Here is a 22,487-nt window from a genome sequence, read left to right on the forward strand (position 1 = left end):
CGGATCTGCAAACTGACGGGGGGTAACCACCAATGAAAAAACAGTGTCCACTAGAACTGTTTCAACACAGTTATCTGCTGGAACCCTGAAGCTAACGCATGTTAGAAGTAAAAGGTATGTTTTTACACAATTAAAAAGTTATATATACTCTAGATTAAATCACACATTCAAAGAGCAGCTAAATGCTTGTTTAGCAAAATATCTAAATATAAAGTAGTCACTTTTATTCGTTTAACTCTATTTCCTATGTTTTTAGGTATTCCAAAAGTAAGATACATCATTGCTTGTAGCATTCATGTTTTCAGTAAGTAAGTCAGTAACAAAGTGCTTATGTGATTTTTTTTACAGGTGTACAAGCGAAAGTTGCGACCTCTGATGGTAGTACGGAGACGGATCAACCATGGCTTGAGCTGTCCTCGACACCACTTAAAATGTCTGGAATTGGTCAAAGACCCAGAAAGAGGCCACGTCTTGAAATGGAAGAAGAAACGGAGGACATTTCATCAAAACACGCACATGATTCAACGTATGATTCTGGAGCCTCATTAACAGATGAGTTTGAATTGACATAAGAGTTTTTCTATATCAATTTTATGTTAGTACTTTTTACGCAGTTGTATTTTAAGTCTTTTTTTCCCTTTAACAATGTAATAGAGCCAGCACCAGCATACAAAGACAAAAAATACATTGTATTTGAGAGCAGTTTGGCAGAGCTTTTCCAAACGTGTCCAGTGTGCAAACGGCGCTGTGACGTCCAGAAGAGGACAAGTGGGACATTCGTTTCTTTCGTGCAGAACTGTCCACACTTCAGCCGACATTGGGAACCACACCAGTGGGCAATCTGCATCTTTCTGCAGCAGTGTATTTTTCAGGAGTATCTTTTTTAAAAATGGAAAAGGTACGAGAAACACAACAGTTTAAGTCTATTCTGTGTGCTGTTATTTACTTAAGACAACCCCTTTTCATCTTTCTTCATCAGATATGTAAGGCAATGAATGTCCAAGTCCATTAGGTACAACACTACCAGACGACACTCGAGATCTTTTCTCGAGCCTGCCATCTACCACAAGTGGAAGAAAGATCAGGAAATCTTTTTGGAGGAGTTGAAAATGAAGGAAATATTGCTGTGGGTGGTGATATGAGAGCGGATTCACCAGGTATATACAATAAACAAAAAATATTATGTCATAGTTGCCTGCTTATTACAGCTCCTTACTTTGTGTAGGACACAGTGCCAAGTATGGTAATTACACACTGATGGAACTCCATAGTGAAAAGGTACTTGACATCCAACTGGTGCAGGTATGTGCTATTCATTGATTTCATTTTTCGACTGGATATACGTGTGCGCATGTGTATAAGCTATTGTGTTAACCGTAGAGCAATGAAGTTGGAAGTTTTAATATGGAAAAAGGACTGCACAGATGTTTGGACTTACTACAGGCCAACAACATAGAAGTGGACTATATCGTCACAGACCGTCACACGCAGGTCAAAACATACCTACGAGGAAGAAGTGTTACCCAATATTATGACGTCTGGCATCTCGAGAAAGGTTTATCTTTTTTTTTCTTTTTATTTGGAGACAATTATGTCAGCTTGTAAGCAGCTTGTGTTACTTCACAGGTATCTCCAAAAAAAGGATGTCCAAAGAAAAGGAGTGCCAGTTGATAAAGAAGTGGTTACCAGCTATCAAAAACCACATCTATTGGGTAGCAACCTCCTCAAAATCAGGACCAGAAAAAGTGGCAAAGTGGACGCCCCTTATCAACCACATTCAAGATGTCCACACACATGATGACCCAGAATTTCCAGTGTGCTCATCCTGTGAGTTTCCCGAGACCCGAGCAAGTGATTTCAACCAGGTTTGTAATAATTCACTATTACACTATTGTGAAACACAAGCTTTGTGGTAATTTCTGTGGTTTCTTATTTACAAAGGGACTGTGGCATTGTACAAGGTGGAAAAACAACCTGTGAACAAGAGAATGCTTGGAGATGTTCAAAAACTGAGCTCCAATTACCAAACCTCTTCACTGGAGGCATTTCACAGTGTCGTTATTCGGTTTGCACCCAAAAGCGTGGTCTATCCATTTCTGGGAATGCTGTGCAGGTAATCTGCCTCTGTTTACACCCCCACCGTCTCCGGGGTGGGCGGGGCACACACGTTCTCTCTGAGACTAAGTCACGGGTGGGCGGGGCACACACGTTCTCTCTGAGACTAAGTCACGGATGGGCGGGGCACACACGGTCTCTCTGAGACTACGTCACGGGTTGGGCGGGGGAGCCAGATGGCTCTTTGCAAGGGTGGGGGCGAATATCAAACCAAGCCGTCTGCATTTCCGGGTTGGTGAGGGGGTCCAAGGTCTGGGTGATATTTCTTAACTCTTATGTTAAGGGTGTTGCACAACACTTATTATTATCAATGATACACTTAGAATAGACTACGAAACGTGAAAAAAAGCATGATATGGCACCTTTAAAGTGTCCCAGGGTTCCTTCATACAGGAAAAGAGAACAAATGCAAACAGGGTTCAGATCTGCGATCAGATGGATTTAACTAAAAGTGTCTCTTGCAGAGTAAAGGAGATATGAAACATAACCTTCAGCAGACTTCTTTAAACAGATATTTGTAATAGGCAACAGGAGGCGTGAAAATGTCTGTGTTGACAGTTCCACAATCAAACAGAAACTGATGGTAGAGAGGGAGCATATATACCTTCCCATGGCCTAACGAGAGAATGAAGGGCAGCTGCAGAGAACGGGAAAACAGGGCAGGGAGCAAAACAAGAACAGGAGCCGAACAAGAGCCGAACCAGGGAAAACACAAACAAGAACAGACACACAGGATCATGACAGTCACTGCCCCAACTGCTCCAGTCACTACGGGCACCACCGATACCTTCACGCTCCAGACCTTCTCCAGCTCCTCTTTGAGGCCTTGGTATTTCTCTAGTTTCTCATGTTCTTTATTCCTGATGTTACCATCCCATGATGCACTGCAATGTCCACCACCACGGCTTTCCTCTGACCCTTGAGACCACCACTATGTCCGGTTGGTTCTCCATTACCATTCGGTCTGTCTGTATCTGGAAGTCCCAGAGGACCTTGGCTCGGTTGTTCTCCACCACCTTTGGAGGTGTTTCCCAGTTTAACCTTGGGGTCTCCAGCTCGTACTCTGCACAGATGTTTCTGGACACTATGTCAGCTCCTGGTGATGGAGCTCCATGTGTGCTGTCCCTGCAGCATCTGCACCTGCAGTTATGTGTGGGATGGTCTCAGGGCCCTTTGCACAGCTACACCTTGGGTCTTGTCTGGTGTGGTAGATCACATACACATATATGTGAAACGTCCCAGAGCGTTTGCTAACCCTAACCCTCTGGGAGAAAGTAGAAACCTTGAGGAGACCCATAGTGAAGGAGAGCTTCTCCTCCCACAGACGGAGAGAACCATCAGGAGGAGAGAGGGAGGTTCATCTTGAGACAGATGAAGACCTGTGGACCAAGATGCTCCTCGACTCCCTGGAGAAACAGTTCTCCTCCTGAATAACTGGTTCTCCTCCTGAAGAACTGGTTCTCCTCCTGAGTGGATCCAGCTCCACTGTCTATATTGCGTCTGCCTGTCTCTCTGAGGGAGTCAGATCTCTGCTTCACTGTGGAACTCCTCCAGGTTTGTACTTTTTCCCAAAGAGGTTTGGTAGTTTTTCCTGGCCGAGAAGGAGGGTCTAAGGACAGGAGAGCTTGGGACATTTGTCTAAGGACACAGGATGCTGGGACATTGCCAAGTCGCTATTGTTTAATCTGTTTTTCACTGTCGCTCCTCGAGGAAACTGCTATTGGTGATTTTGGGGGGTTACAAAAATAAATGTAATTGAATTGAATCTAGAGTAGAGAGCGTTCCTCCAGGCAGCTGAGGAACATCTGGATCTACAGGTCAGCATCAGCAGAGTCTAAAACAGCACCACTGCCCGACAGGAGTGGAACAATTTCAAAGAGGAACGTTTTAAGCCTGGTCTTAAATGAAGAGACTGTGTCGGCCTCTTTAACATGGACAGGAGCTGATTCCATAACACAGGAGCTCTACCTCCTACTGTGCTTTTAGATACTCTTGGGACCACCAGCTCTACCTCCTACTGTGCTTTTAGAGACTCTTGAGACCACCAGAAGGCTCTACCTCCTACAGTGCTTTTAGAGACTCTTGGGACCACCAGAAGGCTCTACCTCCTACTCTGCTTTTAGAGACTCTTGAGACCACCAGAAGGCTCTACCTCCTACTCTGCTTTTAGAGACTCTTGAGACCACCAGAAGGCCCTACCTCCTACTGTGCTTTTAGAGACTCTTGGGACCACCAGAAGGCCCTACCTCCTACTGTGCTTTTAGAGACTCTTGGGACCACCAGAAGGCTCTACCTCCTACTCTGCTTTTAGAGACTCTTGAGACCACCAGAAGGCCCTACCTCCTACTGTGCTTTTAGAGACTCTTGGGACCACCAGAAGGCCCTACCTCCTACTGTGCTTTTAGAGACTCTTGGGACCACCAGAAGGCTCTACCTCCTACTGTGCTTTTAGAGACTCTTGGGACCACCAGAAGGCTCTACCTCCTACTGTGCTTTTAGAGACTCTTGGGACCACCAGAAGGCCAGCATTTAGAGAGTGAAGAGCTCTGTTTGGATGATATGGTTCTATAGCATCTTTAAGTGGGAGGGGCCATGTCATTTATGGCTTTGTAAGTCAGGAGGAGGAGTTTAAATTTGATTCTAAACTGGACAGGAGCCAGTGAAGAGACTCCAGCACCGGCGTAATGTGCTCTCTTCTTTTAGTTCCTGTTAGTAATCTTGCTGCTGCATTTTTAATCAGTTGAAAGCTTTTTATGGAGCTTTTAGGACCTGCTGTGAGCAGGAGTTACAGTCTAATCTAGACGTTACAAATTCATAGATACGTTTTTCAGCTTCGCTTTTAGGCCGGATTCTTCTGATTCTATCTATATTACGCAGATGGAAATAGTCTGTTTTACAGACTTGATTTATATGAGCTTTAAATGAGAGCTCCTGGTCAAATAAGACTCTGAGGTTCACTGACATTGTCCAGTGTGACTATCTGTTCAGATAAAGCGTCTCGTACATGTTTAGGACCAGCACAATGACCTCCAGCACAATGACCTCCAGCACAATGACCTCGTTTTTTTTCAGGGTTAAGAAGCAGATAATTAAGTTTCATCCAGGTTTTTATCTCCTTCACACAAGCAATAAGTCCGTACTTGATCGCTCTGATCAGGTTTAATTGATAAATACAGCTGAGTGTCTTCTGCAGAGCAGTGGAAGTTAATGCCATGTGACCTGATCATGTGACCTAATGGCAGCATATGAAGTGTAAAGTACCTATGTTCACCCTTTTATATGAACGGGGGAACTACGCTAATACTAGCATAGGCTACTGGTTCAGGTTCCACAACCCCAATAATTGTGCATAACTGTATGGCTTTAAAGCATAAAATATAGAAGCATATAACCCTCGCGTCCGTCTGTGAGAGTGGGATCTCTCCTTCACTGGAACTCCTCCAGGTTTTTACGCTTTTTCCCAAGGAGGTTTTTTTAGCTCCAAAAAATGAACTAGTTCAGTTCTTTTTTTCAATATGTTGCGAGATATAATTTTTCTAAATTATTTCCACAGTCCATATACAACCACAGGCAGCAATTATTTTATTAGTTTAATGCTGAAACTATGTGTCAGATTTCATCTTCATATCCAATTTTGCACCACCAAGTTGTCCAGCTGCGGCTGGGAGACGACAACCAGGCCGTTACTGTCTGCAATTAATGGGATTTGGGTCGAGGATCTGTCTTGACAGTTTTTTGTTTTTTTATTTGCTTGCACATACCTTGATAGGCTAACAGGGTGCTTCAGTTCAATGTGCCGTTTCAGGTTTGCAGAGGACGTGACTGAAGTGCGAATTTTCTTTTTGAAAGCCGGTGGTCAAAGTTTGCACAGAAATGTCTCACCTACCTTATATAAAACTCACGTAACTGGTCGTAGGGCAACTCCTTGTAACTGGTCGTAGGGCAACTCCTTGTAACTGGTCGTAGGGCGACTCCTTGTAACTGGTCGTAGGGCGACTCCTTGTAACTGGTCATAGGGCGACTCCTTGTGACTGGTCGTAGGGCGACTCCTTGTAACTGGTCGTAGGGCAACTCCTTGTAACTGGTCGTAGGGCGACTCCTTGTGACTGGTCGTAGGGCGACTCCTTGTAACTGGTCGTAGGGCAACTCCTTGTAACTGGTCGTAGGGCGACTCCTTGTAACTGGTCGTAGGGCGACTCCTTGTAACTGGTCATAGGGCGACTCCTTGTAACTGGTCGTAGGGCGACTCCTTGTAACTGGTCGTAGGGCGACTCCTTGTAACTGGTCGTAGGGCGACTCCTTGCTGTTCCGTTGCTGTCGCGTTCATGCTGCTTTTTGTTTTGTTGCGCATGCGCAGCGTGGTGCGACACGCAAAATCTCTGTCTGTCTGCAATAGCGCCATCGGCCTCTACAACTCCGGAGCTCTCACACTCGCCAGGCTCTGGTTGGGCAACATAACGGTGTTTTTTTCGCCTGGAAGTCTCTAGAAATCTGACACCTTATTGAACAAAATGAAAAAGAATGAACGTGCCGTTCACAGACACCAGAATGAACGCGTTCACAGTATCGTTTGTTGGCAGTAATACAGTACGTTCAGTTCACCAAAATGATGAACACGTTCATGAACTTTCGTTCAATGAACGCGTTCTGGCACAACACTGCCTAACCCAAACCCTAACACAGGTCTCGGGGAACATGGGTACTGACCCCCTTTTGACAACCCTACTTAAACTTAAAGTCTGAGGTGAAAGTGTTGGCCCTCAGTGAGGATGATGCAGGGTCAAAGTGAAACCCCGCAGCACAGTCACATGGAGCTCTTGTTGAGATACAGTGAGTTTGCTCCATGAGGGCTGTACTCTGAGGAGCTGGAGCTGTCTGCAGATATCACTGTCAGTCTGCTCTCCTTGTCCCACACAAAGCCCTGTATCTGGTCAGGAGCGCTTTGGACCATGGGAATCACACCCTCCAACTTTTATGCACAGCCCGCAGTGGGGCCTTATCTCACGTACATCCTGGAGCGGGCCCCTGGGTGCTCACTTTGTGCTCACACAATGGCCCTCATAGACCTTTTATGGAGTCTGAGACGTGGCCTGGCGAGTGTGGAATGTCCCTGCTCAGAGGAGTGTTAGGCTCTAATATGCTGAGAATAACAAGACAAGATTATAGACGTTAAAATAAAATAATTTATTCCCTACGATTACAAAACTAACAGATTAAAAACGCATGTCCTGTCCCTCACAAGTTCCCATCAGACATCTGTGCTCCTCATCTGGGGGCTTCTCACACACAGGACAAAGAATATGAATATTCATAAGAAGGTGGATCTTCTCTGGCACCAGCCGTACCAGGCTGTACCTTCCAGGACATCCTAATATGGTCGTGAGATGCGACCCTTGACCCAGACAGAGAAGCTGGTGGAGAAGCAGACACAAGCAGACAGAGGGTTAGGCAAGAGCAAGTGTGTGTGCGTGTATCCAGTCTGCAATAACATTGAAAGGTATATTGATGCATTACAATATTAAATGCGTATTAATTCCTACATTCCCTCTTTTGAACTCATTTAGGAGTTCACAATCTAATCAATTTGGTTCTGTAACTTGGGGACGCATATGGTCCCTTCAGTTCTTACTTTGTTGATTATTATTTTTTAATTATTCTCTTTGTAATATATATACAAAGTGGAATTTTGGTCTGAAGGTTCATAGCCAATCTAGTCCTACGTAAAATTCTCTAGGAGGTGTCCTGTCCGATTGTATTGGAACTGAATCTAATCTTGCATAGAATATACTGTCAGTCTGTGTTATATGTGTTTGATGTCTAATGTTTTCCGATGCGTCCCAAAGAAGAATACCTATTACTACTCTATATCCTATTAAAACAATGACTGCATAAACCAACCTATAACCTCATAAACCAACCTCCCTCTCTTGGACTGGGGAATACCCAGTCCACCTGAAAAAAGCAATGTAAGCGTGTGTGTCACCACACAGGACCCTGGACAGTGCACGTGTAAGAAGACCACCAGACCATCTCTAAGCCAGGTGGCTCAGAGATCTACCGAGTCCTAAAACCAGCACTCAAACGGAGTCTACAACACAGAAATGTTTAGCAGAAGCACAGGAAAAAAATAAATGTAAAAAGTTAAATTTACCCTGTTTACCATCCACCTGCGCGCCGGCGCGCATTTTCCTTATCTCAAATATTCTCTTACCTGGTATATTCTCACAATACCAGCAAGCCATACAACATTTTAAAGCTTATTTTCTCAACAAAACGAATATGTCATTGATTTACATTGAATAATTTGCCCCAAGAAGCAATTGCCAATAGTTTGTGAGAAAGTCTCAACTTTTACAAACACATGTCCTGTTTGCTGTTTATGACGGACGAAACGGCTTTAATTCTGTACATCCTTGTACTCAGTCTGTCCGTAAGGAACCATTGAAAAACGATATCCACTTGTATTTTTCCTGAAGTTTTCCCATTTCAAGATATTGTCAAGTAAACAAAGTTTTCTTCTCTGACGATATTCAGGATGAAGGCTCGTCCGGTGCATTTCTCCGTCCATAACATATGACCTGTTTGACTTATAAGATGGTGTTTGACATCAATATCTTTCTCAGACTGTTGCCTACAGAATGAGACCATCCACCAGTTTTTCTGTCCACGGGTTTGTTCTCTACAGCCTCCGGAGGTAAGAAATGTGCCGCTTCCGACGCGCAAAGCTAACTTGTTTTTAGCCACATAGCTAACGTTAGCAGTGACTTAGCGGACTTTGATTGACATTTTATTCTAGCCAATAAGAATAGCTTTAGAATGCGGGGCTGGACTTAGGGGTCCCACACACAGAATCCTCTGTATTCTTGTGCGTAAGGCTGTAAAGAGCCTAGATTTTTTGGCAGGAGGCGACTAGATTTTACCCATAACGTTTTCTGATTTTATTAGCCTTTTGGACGCGCATTTTGTTAGATATATGTATTATTATACCAATACAAAAATAAAATAAAAACGTTAGAATTTGTATTTATTTTTTTCACCTCGATATGGGAAATTCATGGATAAACTCATATTAACACATTTTCACTTACATTGTTTTTAGCAGTTATAATAGGTATTAGTGGTCTACAAAACATCAAAATGTATGTTTTATGATCATAGAGGAGCTAAAATTGTAATAAAACAGTTTGGCAAAGTTGGCACATAATAGTTTTACAGTGCTTTTGCTGCGTGAAACCCAATCCGTAGTTTTACAGTCTTTTGTTGTATAAAATCCAAATCCGTAGTTTTACAGTGCATTTCTGGTATAAAACCCAAATCTATAGTTTTACAGTACTTTTGCTGCATGAAACCCAAATCCGTAGTTTTACAGTGCATTTGTTGTATAAAACCCAAATCTATAGTTTTACAGTGCTTCTGTTGTGTAAAACCCAAATCCGCAGTTTTACAGTACTTTTGCTGCGTGAAACCCAAAATCCGTAGTTTTACAGTGCTCTTCCTGTGTGAAACCCAAATCCATAGTTTTACAGTACTTTTGTTGTTTGAAACCCAAATGCGTAGATTTACCGTGCTTTTGCTGCATGAAACCCAAATCTGTAGTTTTACGGTGCTTTTGTTATGTAAAACCCAAATCCGTAGTTTTACAGTTTTTTTGCTGCGTGAAACCCAAATCCATAGTTTTACAGTACTTTTGCTGCATGAAACCCAAATCCGTAGTTTTACAGTGCATTTCTGGTATAAAACCCAAATCTATAGTTTTACAGTACTTTTGCTGCATGAAACCCAAATCCGTAGTTTTACAGTGCTTTTCCTGTGTGAAACCCAAATCTATAGTTTTACAGTGCTTTTGTTGTGTGAAACCCAAATCCGCAGTTTTACAGCACTTTTGTTGTATAAAACCCAAATATATAGTTTTACAGTGCTTTTGCTGCGTGAAACCCAAATCCGTGGTTTTACAGTACTTTTGCCGCGTGAAACCCAAATCCGTGGTTTTATCATACTTTTGTTGTGTAAAACGCAAATCTGCAGTTTTACAGCACTTTTATTGTATAAAACCCAAATATATAGTTTTACAGTGCTTTTGCTGCATGAAACCCAAATCCGTAGTTTTACAGTGCATTTCTGGTATAAAACCCAAATCTATAGTTTTACAGTACTTTTGCTGCATGAAACCCAAATCCGTAGTTTTACAGTGCATTTCTGGTATAAAACCCAAATCTATAGTTTTACAGTGCTTTTGCTGCATGAAACCCAAATCCGTAGTTTTACAGTGCATTTCTGGTATAAAACCCAAATCTGTAGTTTTACTGTGCTTTTGCTGCGTGAAACCCAAATCCATAGATTTACAGTGCTTACCTGTGGTGGACTTGTTCTGAACCTTGTCTTGTCCATATATGGACTCTTGTCTGTTTCTTTCTCACACTCTGATTGGCCATGTAACTATGATGTCATAAAGCCCAATATGCTCCGCTCCTATATAAGGCCTCTCATTCTGGTGCTGAGTTCAGTGGAGATTCACCTGTCTGATGTCTGCCATGTTGGTTTGCTGTTATACTATGGATGCATTGGATGTACAGGCTGTGGGTGGCAGCATTGAAGTCTTCTTGGACGGCACTAGTACTACGGAGGCATGGGATGAAGACGCTATGCCAGCCGGCGTAGAAGCCATGATGAACGGCACTGTCAGTACAAACACCACCTTCACGTTCACATGGACCTGCACCAAGGAAGGACGACTGTCCCCCTCAAGACAGCCCACCTGACTGCAGACTGGTGCCTGGAAAGGATCAGGAAACACGTTCTATTTCAAGGGTGAGAAGGAAAGATGCTCAGCCATACATGAAGAAACCTCCAAACGCCTTCATGCTGTACAAGGCTGAGCAGAGGGAGAAAGTGATGTCAGAAATTCAGCACATGTGAACACAATTGTCGGGAAGCGATGGAGTTGGCTCTCGGCGGAGGAACAACCCCCCTTTGAACGGTCATGGGCTGCCAAGAGGGAGCATAACGCCAAGTTACTTGGGTTGTGTACGTGTCATAACTTTGGAAAATGAAAGAAAACCACCAACTAACCAAATAACTCTTTTAACAATCAATCCACCGACCAACCAGGCAGCACATTGTCCAGCTGAGACATTTTGACCTTCATCCAGAAGAACAAATTCGGAGCAGCTTCAGGTCGAAACTCCTTCCTTGGGACAAGACTAATCAAGCTCAGGGCAGTGTAAATACTAGAGATTCAGATCAGCACCTTTAGATTTGTTATTTTATATTTTTTACTATTGATTACGGAAATAAATTAAATGTTCTTGATTCATCATTGTCAGAGTGTTATTTTTTTAAATTGTTCATTGGGAGGAAATAAACAATTCCTACTACTCCTGATTAGGACTGACCTAAACGCCAAAAGGATTGATGCTGGGAAATTGGCTAAAGAGCTGGATCAGGGGTTCAGGGGCAAACTACGGCCCGTTTGTCTTTATAATCCTGCCCGCCAAACATGCCAAGTAATATTATTTTTTGCCCTCAGGCATCCGTCTGCGCTATCCTTAATAAAGATGATCCATCCATCTTCTACCGCTTGTTCGCTTTCGGGGTCGCGGGTGACTGGAGCCTATCCCAGTGACTTCGGGCCTTAGGCGGGGTACACCCTGGACAGTGGCCAACTTGTCGCAGGGTCAACACAGAGACATAGACATTACAGACAGTTCACTCTCACATTCATTCACTAGGGCCAATTTAGAGTCACCAATTTTACCTCACACATGCATGTGTTTGGACAGTGGGAGGAGCCGGAGAACCCGGAGAGAACCCACGGTAACACGGGGAGAACATGCAGACTCCACCCAGAGAGATCATGTGATGTTGGCCTTTGCCACCGTGCACCCTTAATAAAGATGATGAAGAAAAGTGATATTTTATTTTATTTTTGTATTTTTTTTACACCAATGATCGCGGGCCGGCCCTCCGCTACTTGCCTGGATTTGAATATGGCCCTCGGAGGAATATACTTGCCCACCCCTACTATAGATGTTTCAACTGACCCTGATCCTACAGACTGGTTCCCTTTAGAGAGCTGTGTAGCAATGTTTTAAAAGAGACATGCTATGCTTTTTTCAGGTACTGCAATATAAGTAGATCCTCATTTTACATTTTGCTCATTGTAAATTAATATTTATCTAAACTAACTTAGTAATAGAAACAGGTCCATTCTCTTCATGTTCAAAACTGCAGTGGGGAATCTCCTGTCCTTACATGGAACTGCAAGCAGTGGATTGTCATTTATTTAAATGTTGGCTGTGTGACAGCTTTTTTCTGTTTGTCTGAGTACAGGGATGTGGGCGGGGATATGGGTTATGTGAAAGCAGGAATTTGCTGGATACTGAAGTCTCAACTGCAGGACAAACCAGGATTACTCAAACATGCAGGAATCTATCAAATTACAACTTATAAATGATTATGAGAAAACACTACAAAGGTAAAAACTGCAGCAGCGGCTGGTCCATTAAGGGCGCCGCCCCCTCTGTCAATCTGCCAACTACGTACATTTTTTTGTGTCTAAAAACCATATAATTTATTCAAAAATATCTTATATTCTTATTAGTGTAAATGCTTAAAATAATAATATATATCCATATATATATCTATAAATAGATATAGATGTATACTTTGTTTGCGCCGTGTGGTCTGCTGCGCAGCCTGCGTCACTTTTCTACGTTCCCATGGGGCGGTTTGAGTAGCGCCCCAGAGCCTCATAGAAAATCAATGGGGATTTTTAGCCAATCAAATCACAATCAAAAGTGACTACGTCACTATGGTTTTCTCCATAGGAAAATAGCTACTATGGAAAGCGCCCTTTTGAACGTAGAAGTTACGCCACGGAGCTACGCTTTTTACGCTAGAGACACAGACATGTGCGCCTACAGGAAGTGCCACACGCGTCTACAGGAAGTGCCACACGCGTCTACAGGAAGTGCCACACGCGCCTACAGGAAGTGCCACACGCTGTGTTTTCCGTGTTTACGTCTTAAAACTGCATCTACAGAGTCTGTGACAAAATGACTCAGAATGAGCTGCTCAACTGTTTTCTGGCTTTAATCGTGTTGAAATGAAAGCGGCTGATTTCGTATCAATCCGAGCCACATGTGTCTGTCAAACTCCGTGCTCCGTTACCATGACAACAAACACACAGGTTTTTTTAGTTTATTACTTGCATAAGGCTAACGCTAAGCATTAAGTATCGCTTAACTTCTAACTTATCATTAACAAAAGTGGAAATAAAGTGTGTTTACTTAATTAATTCAGTTGTAAATGTGATTTTAAAATATGTATCCATACAGTCAATGTTAAAAATTTCAAAGCTATAATAACCCCTATAATTTGTACCACCAGCCGCCACTGAAAAACTAATGAGGGAATTTCCATGCTCAGGGTCTGGCTCCGTTCTACAGAAGCAACTGATGTCAAACAAACATGTCAGTATTTTTACTCAGTGAATCAAATCTAAATTGCATCTGAATAATACTTTTTATACCTGGGGCTGATCCCAACCATTCACAAAATACAGTTCTTTGACTTCTCTCAAAGCCTCTACGCCGCGCTTGAACCTCTCTTTATGTCACGCTTTGGCTTTGGATCATGTCAGACGCTTTATGACCTGGAAATATCAGATTGTGGCTCTTGACAAAGCGAGTGCAAAGCGAGCGCTCCGAGCACTCGCAGCCGGACCGTGTGCTGTCCGAGCACTCGCAGCCGGACCGTGTGCTGTCCGAGCACTCGCAGCCGGACCGTGTGCTGTCCGAGCACTCGCAGCCGGACCGTGTGCTGTCCGAGCACTCGCAGCCGGACCGTGTGCTGTCCGAGCACTCGCAGCCGGACCGTGTGCTGTCCGAGCACTCGCAGCCGGACCGTGTGCTGTCCGAGCACTCGCAGCCGGACCGTGTGCTGTCCGAGCACTCGCAGCCGGACCGTGTGCTGTCCGAGCACTCGCAGCCGGACCGTGTGCTGTCCGAGCACTCGCAGCCGGACCGTGTGCTGTCCGAGCACTCGCAGCCTGACGGACCGTGTGCCTCAAACAGCCCAGGACCATTCATTTAAGAAAACACTTCAGATTGCACCAACCCGAAGTGAACCAATGGAAATAAGACATATAAAGACTGTTACAGACAAGGACCACATTTATACTTCTGTACTGTATATTATGTTCAAGATTGCATGGTAAAATTATCTTAAAATACAAATGGATAAATACAAAGCAACAGCATTACACTTAAATAACCACAGTATTTGGTGCACTTCACTGTCCATTACAACTGGTAGAAACAGTCAGAAGCCTCCCCTCTCATTGGTCTGTGCTCTCATTGGTCTGTGCTCTCATTGGTCTGTGCTCTCATTGGTCTGTGCTCTCATTGGTCTCTGCCCTCATTTGTTGACCACTCAAAAGCCCATGTTCTGGTCGGTCACTCGTTGAGCTTCTCCTTCAGGGCTCTCCTCACTGTCTTCAGGTACTCCTCATCCGGGTAACCGTTCCTGCAAAAACAGCCCTCTGTATTAATACACATGAAGTATAGTTTATTGGCATTATTTATCACAATGTCAAACGTTAAGGGTTCTCAATCATTGCTCATTGGTGCCCCAGATATCAAGTTAACTGTTCAGATCTAAATATTATACCATCGATTTTTAAAATTATTTTTCATAGACCAAACAAACTTGTTTCTGTACATATTTTGGCAGGGTTTTAAACCTACATGGCCACCTGTCCAATCAGAAAGGGAGATAAAACAACCAACATAGCCTCTTAAACTGTACAGTCCATGAACATTTTCATGAAAGGCTTTTCCCAAACACACCATCACTGACGGACATTAGGAAACTACTAAATAATCTGGGGTCTGTGAAATCCCTCATTCATCCAGGTTATGGTAGAAAGGTTTCAGGGTTTATAGTTGGACACTGTTTTTGAAATCAAAACATTTTGACTTCTATCCAGAAGGCACTGGTTCTGCCCTCAGAGAGGAGTTGGTGCCCTGGGTTTGTTTACCTGCTCACCTCATGAGTCATTCTAAGCCTTTTGTATTATACCTACAGCTCTTAAGTACCTGACTAGCATTTGGATTCATTCACAGTGTTGTTATAGTATCCCAAGATTTGGGGATACTGTTGTAAACACAAGGTGGTTTGTAGCTGCTTAATCTAAGGGATTCTTTCCTTCACTCCTCATCTCTCTGTCTTCAAATACAGTATGTTGTTTGTGGCTTATTTCCTAAAATACATTTGTTTTCTTGGTGTCCTACACAAAAATCACGAGCACTGACACTCACATGACCACGCCCCCCTCCGGCTGGGTCTTGAGGGGCACAGAAGCAGGACACACCACATCCTCTCCGTGGAGGTCTGTGGACACTGTGAACAGGAGCTGCTGCTGGAAGGCCTTCTCCAGGAGAGCCAGGATCCTTCGGCCCTCGCGGCTGTCGGGCAGGTACGCACACAGGCGCAGGCTGGGGTAGGGCTGCCCGGGCCGAGGATGGCCTTCCTGCAACACAACACCAACACATGCTCAGAGTAAGAAAGGAGGACAAATATCACATTTAGTTCACATGGCACATTTTAAACCCATGTGCATTTATATTTCAGAGCAGACTGAAAATAGGATCGGTTGAATGTACATGTGAATCATCACTGGTAAGAGTCACTTCACCTACTGTTTATTATAGTGCATTGTACATAAGCATTGTTTTGATCAAAGGCCAGCTTGCACACCCATGTGATACTTTCAGGCGTGTTCCTCAGTATAGAGTGTACAGTCTGGCTAGCTTCGTACTATCTTCATGTCTGGATGACGCACAGGCCTCTGTAGTAGAACGCCCCTCCCCCTCCTTCTGTTCTATGAAAATGTTTTCAATGTGTTTTTGTTGTTGTTGTTTTAAAAAAAATAATGTTTAAAACATAAATAGTAAAAATGAAAACCTGTTTTAAACCACACCCTATCTTTGAGGGAAGCACACAGGTTAAACACAGGGTATTGTGTGTCTCCAGAGTAGACGCGACAGTGCCTCTGGTGGACGGGTTGTGTCTCTACATCCTCTTACCGTCTGCTCCCCCTCGGGGAAGGTGAAGTTGGTCTGCAGGGTGTTCTCGTTGGGAAAACCTGGCAGCTCTCTGTGCAGCAGCACCCACGTCATCTGTCCGGGAGGCTGCGTGCTGCCCACAGGGGGCCCCAAATGAGCTGATACACACATGAACATGAACATGAGTATGGATGTGATGTTGGAGCTGAGCAGAATGATCTAAGACGCACCTGTGCGCTCCAGTGTGGGCGGGCCCTGTCCGTTCAGGTAGCGGTTACAGTGCATCTTGTCACTGCTCTGGTTACTGCCCATTCTGAAACACAGCCACAGTAGAACATCAGGACTCTATTGACAGCTTTAGCAGTAAAAATGTGACTGGTATTGTGATATTGCAATATCAATAGACACACACTTGTGTGGAGTGGGACAATATAAATCTCCACGTCCCTTGTCCTAATGGATTGTCTTTGGACGTGGATACAAGTCATTATTGTACAGTGTAACGGTCCCATACTTGGGTAAAAGTGTTCCCTCCCTTCCCCCTCCCTTCCCCCTCCCACTGTGACCATGTGATCCTTCGTCCAGGAGAGGTTCAGAGTAGGAAAGATGACCAAGATTTCATCTGATCAATGATCAAATCAAAACGTTTCAAAGTCAATTTCAATCTTAGGAAATAGTTTGAGCAGCAGCATTTATACTTTCCTGAGCACTGATTGGTTCCCTTTGGGCAGGATCAAAAAGAGCTCTTAAATAGTGTCCAGAAGAAACTTGTGGAGCCTTTCACAATGACAATGATTCAACATTTATGTTTCTTGCACCGCTTCAGATGTGATTTACTTTTTCTCCTTTTTGTGTCTGTTTCTTCCAGATTTTGTGCCACATTGATATCCTTCCAATGACGTTGGCCTCAGGATAAGTCAGACGTTACATCCAGACTCTAACTCTAACTTGAGTAACTGTAAATACTGAGTTCCTGTAACTGTTGTTATCATTCAAAAGCCACATAAAGAAGACACTTCCACACGCTCGTCTAAACCTGTGTTTAACCTGTTGAGCTGCTTTTGAGAGACAATTGTCTCTGTCCAAAACAAACACCAGGAGAAGATGTCTGTGATTTATTATGTCAGTGTTTAGAGTGAGGAGGTGGAGGAGGAAGAGGAGGGGGAGGAGGTGGAGGAGGTGGAGGAGGAAGAGGAGGAGGTGGAGGAGGAAGAGGAGGAGGTGGAAGAGGAGGAGGAAGAGGAGGTGGAGGAGGAGGTGGTGGAAAAGGGGGAGGTGGAAGAGGAGTACGAGGATTAGGTGGAAGAGGAGGACCAGGTGTAGAAGTAGTAGAAGTAGGAGGAGTTAAGGAGGAGGAGCATAAGGAGGAGGAGGAGCAAGTGTTGTAGGAGTAGAAGGAGTAGAACACTTGTCCTCCAGAGATAATTGGTATTTTAAGGACTGAGTCAAAATAATTCATATCTGAAGGAGAGCAAGAAACAATGTATATATAATAATTTATCATAATAAAGTCATATTTTAAACATAAAGGAGGAAGTAACTCTTCTACTCGAGTACACGCAAAACCAGTTCATCTGTAGCACTGTTCACACACAAGGATATGAAGTGCACAACACAACAGGAAAACAATCATTTAAATCACAAAACAGTTTAAGACATGAAAGAAAGAAGAAATGAAAAATCCTTTCAGTCACAAACACAGCTAAACAAAACTGTTTTTATCTTAGATTTGAACTTTGTCAGAGAAGAACCTGTCTCACATCTTCAGGAAGAATGTTCCAGAAACACAGATTCCCCATGTTTAGTCCTGACTCTGGCACCAGCAGGAGGCCGGTCCATGTTTAGTCCTGACTCTGGCACCAGCAGGAGGCCGGTCCATGTTTAGTCCTGACTCTGGCACCAGCAGGAGGCCGGTCCATGTTTAGTCCTGACTCTGGCACCAGCATGAGGCCGGTCCATGTTTAGTCCTGACTCTGGCACCAGCAGGAGGCCGGTCCATGTTTAGTCCTGACTCTGGCACCAGCAGGAGGCCGGTCCGTGTTCAGTCCTGACTCTGGCACCAGCAAGAGGCCGGCCCCTGAGAACAGGACTAATGTGATGGTACTTCCTGGTTCTAGTCAGGACCCGAGCAGCAGCGTTCTGGATGAACTGCAGCTGTTTTACAGCTCGTTTGGAGAGGCCAGTGAGCGGCCGTTACAGTCTAATCTACTGGAGACAAACACATGGATAAGTCTCTCTAAATCTGGTTTAGACACTATATTTTTGATTTTGTCAATGTTTTTTAGATGGTAAAAAGCTGCTGATGTTGTTGATTTGATGTGTTAAAGTTCAAGTCTGAGTCCATTATTACCCCCAGATTTATAACTTGGTTTGTAGGTTTTAGAGCGAGACTCTGGAGGTGACACTAACACTTTCTCTTTGTTTCTGTGACAAAGACGATTATTTCAGTCTTGTCTGAGTTCAGCTGGAGAAAGTTGTTTTGCCTCCACAAACTGATCTGTTGGATGCAGTGACAGAGTGAATCCACTGGTCCATATTCACCTGCCGACAGTGAAACATAGATCTGACTCGTCTGCATCATTGTGATAGGACACATTTTCTGCTACTATTACTACTACTATTACTACTACTATTACTACTACTATTACTGCTACTATTACTGCTGCTGCTGCTACTATTACTGCTACTGCTGCTACTATTACTGCTACTATTACTGCTACTATTACTGCTACTATTACTGCTACTATTACTGCTACTATTACTACTACTATTACTACTACTATTACTGCTACTATTACTGCTGCTGCTGCTACTATTACTGCTACTGCTGCTATTACTGCTACTATTACTGCTATATTACTACTACTATTACTGCTACTATTACTGCTACTATTACTACTACTATTACTACTACTATTACTATTACTGCTACTATTACTGCTACTGCTGCTACTATTACTACTACTATTACTGCTACTATTACTACTACTATTACTGCTACTATTACTGCTACTATTACTGCTACTATTACTACTACTATTACTACTACTATTACTACTACTATTACTACTACTATTACTATTACTGCTACTATTACTGCTACTGCTGCTGTTATTACTGCTACTATCTATTACTACTACTATTACTACTACTATTACTGCTACTACTGCTGCTACTATTACTGCTACTATTACTGCTGCTATTACTGCTACTATTACTGCTACTATTACTGCTACTATTACTACTACTATTACTGCTACTGCTGCTACTATTACTACTACTATTACTGCTACTACTGCTGCTACTATTACTGCTACTATTACTGCTGCTATTACTGCTACTATTACTGCTACTATTACTGCTACTATTACTACTACTATTACTGCTACTGCTGCTACTATTACTACTACTATTACTGCTACTATTACTACTACTATTACTGCTACTATTACTACTACTATTACTGCTACTATTACTACTACTATTACTACTACTATTACTGCTACTATTACTACTACTATTACTATTACTACTACTATTACTGCTACTATTACTACTACTATTACTGCTACTATTACTACTACTATTACTATCCAATCCAATCCAATCCATTTTATTTCTATAGCACGATTTACACAACCAGACGGTTCCAAAGTGCTTCACAGCAGGTAAAAGACTAGAGAGGCATAAATAGAATAAAAGTAATACAATAAGATATAAAAACAAAATCAAATAGAAAATTAAATCAAACAAACACACTAAAATCAATGGAATAAAAATAAACAAAATAAAATAAATAAAAGGTGCTGCCCTCCCAACACATATAAAACATACAATCAACACACTACATGGAGTTAAAAGCCAGAGAAAACAGATGGTTTTAAGAAGAGATTTAAAAAGAGGCTTTTCTATGGGGAGTGGCACTTTGTTCCACAGTTTTGGAGCTGCCACTGCAAAGGCTCGTTCACCTCTGACCTTTAGCCGGTGGCACTGCCAGGAGCTGGTCAGCTGACCTGAGGGAACGGCTGGGAGTGTAGGGGTGTAGCAGCTCGGAGAGGTAAGGAGGGGCAAGATCATTTAAGGCTTTAAAAGTAAATAAAAGAGTTTTAAAATGAATCCTAAAATGAACGGGCTCCAGTGGAGTGAAGCTAAAAGAGGCAAAATGTGCTCTTGTTCCAGTTAAAAGACAAGAGGGCAGCAGCATTTTGGACCAGTTGGAGACGAGCAATTGAGGACCCACTCACCCCCATATAGACCCACTAACTCCCATATAGACCCACTAACTCCCATATAGACCCACTAACCCCCAGATAGACCCACTAACCCCCAGATAGACCCTCTAACCCCCATATAGACCCACTCACCCCCATATAGACCCACTAACCCCCAGATAGACCCACTAACCCCCATGTAGACCCACTAACCCCCATATAGACCCTCTAACCCCCATATAGACCCTCTAACCCCCATATAGACCCACTAACCCCCATGTAGACCCACTAACCCCCAGATAGACCCACTAACCCCCATATAGACCCACTAACCCCCATGTAGACCCACTAACCCCCATATAGACCCACTAACCCCCATGTAGACCCACTAACCCCCATGTAGACCCACTAACCCCCAGATAGACCCACTAACCCCCATATAGACCCACTAACCCCCATGTAGACCCACTAACCCCCATATAGACCCACTAACCCCCATATAGACCCACTAACCCCCATGTAGACCCACTAACCCCCATATAGACCCTCTAACCCCCATATAGACCCTCTAACCCCCATATAGACCCACTAACCCCCATGTAGACCCACTAACCCCCAGATAGACCCACTAACCCCCATATAGACCCACTAACCCCCATGAAGACCCACTAACCCCCATGAAGAGAGCATTGCAGTAATCCAGTCGAGTGGTGACAAAGGCGTGGATTACGGTTTCAAAGTGTTGTCTCTGAAGGAGGTTTTATTTTTGCCTCAACTGGAAGAAGCTCGACTTCACCACAGCTTTTATCTGGCTGTCCAGTTTAAGGTCTGGGTCCACTTTCACTGTCCAGTTTAAGGTACTACTACTACTATTACTACTATTACTACTACTATTACTACTACTATTACTGCTACTATTACTACTACTATTACTACTACTATTACTACTACTATTACTACTACTATTACTGCTACTATTACTACTACTATTACTACTACTATTACTGCTACTATTACTACTACTATTACTGCTACTATTACTACTACTATTACTGCTACTATTACTGCTACTATTACTACTACTATTACTACTACTATTACTACTACTATTACTACTACTATTACTGCTACTGCTGCTACTATTACTGCTGCTACTATTACTACTACTATTACTACTACTATTACTGCTACTATTACTACTACTATTACTGCTACTATTACTACTACTATTACTGCTACTATTACTACTACTATTACTACTACTATTACTGCTACTATTACTACTACTATTACTACTATTATTACTGCTACTATTACTGCTACTATTACTACTACTATTACTGCTACTATTACTACTACTATTACTGCTACTATTACTGCTACTATTACTACTACTATTACTACTACTATTACTACTACTATTACTACTACTATTACTGCTACTGCTGCTACTATTACTGCTGCTACTATTACTACTACTATTACTGCTACTATTACTACTACTATTACTACTACTATTACTACTACTATTACTGCTACTATTACTGCTACTATTACTACTACTATTACTACTACTATTACTGCTACTATTACTACTACTATTACTGCTACTATTACTACTACTATTACTGCTACTATTACTGCTACTATTACTACTACTATTACTACTACTATTACTACTACTATTACTACTACTATTACTGCTACTGCTGCTACTATTACTGCTGCTACTATTACTACTACTATTACTACTACTATTACTGCTACTATTACTACTACTATTACTGCTACTATTACTACTACTATTACTGCTACTATTACTACTACTATTACTACTACTATTACTGCTACTATTACTACTACTATTACTGCTACTATTACTACTACTATTACTGCTACTATTACTACTACTATTACTGCTACTATTACTACTACTATTACTACTACTATTACTGCTACTATTACTACTACTATTACTACTATTATTACTGCTACTATTACTGCTACTATTACTACTACTATTACTGCTACTATTACTACTACTATTACTGCTACTATTACTGCTACTATTACTACTACTATTACTACTACTATT

The 22,487-nt window shown here is 42.7% G+C and overlaps 1 protein-coding gene across 2 annotated transcripts in view; it reads right to left on the reverse strand.

The window, feature by feature from the left end:
- Positions 1–14,285: 14,285 nt before the first annotated feature.
- The window catches only part of dtx3la (deltex E3 ubiquitin ligase 3L a), a 10,852-nt gene continuing 2,650 nt past the window's right edge, over positions 14,286–22,487 (reverse strand). Inside the window, exons 2-6 of one of the 2 annotated variants that reach the window (XM_072450366.1) lie at positions 16,412–16,494; positions 16,203–16,339; positions 15,435–15,646; positions 14,548–14,640; positions 14,286–14,515 (exon numbers count right to left, since the gene is read on the reverse strand). In XM_072450366.1, coding sequence (XP_072306467.1) covers positions 14,571–14,640; positions 15,435–15,646; positions 16,203–16,339; positions 16,412–16,493 — 501 coding nt within the window. In that variant the 5' untranslated portion in view covers position 16,494 and the 3' untranslated portion in view covers positions 14,286–14,515; positions 14,548–14,570. Of the gene's footprint in view, positions 14,641–15,434; positions 15,647–16,202; positions 16,340–16,411; positions 16,495–22,487 lie in introns of both variants that reach the window. The other variant, XM_072450364.1, reaches the window with a different exon arrangement.

The sequence above is a fragment of the Eucyclogobius newberryi genome, unplaced genomic scaffold (assembly GCF_026437365.1).
Source record: "Eucyclogobius newberryi isolate DKJ021-1_F unplaced genomic scaffold, fEucNew1.0.hap1 SCAF_18, whole genome shotgun sequence".
NCBI lineage: Eukaryota > Metazoa > Chordata > Actinopteri > Gobiiformes > Gobiidae > Eucyclogobius > Eucyclogobius newberryi.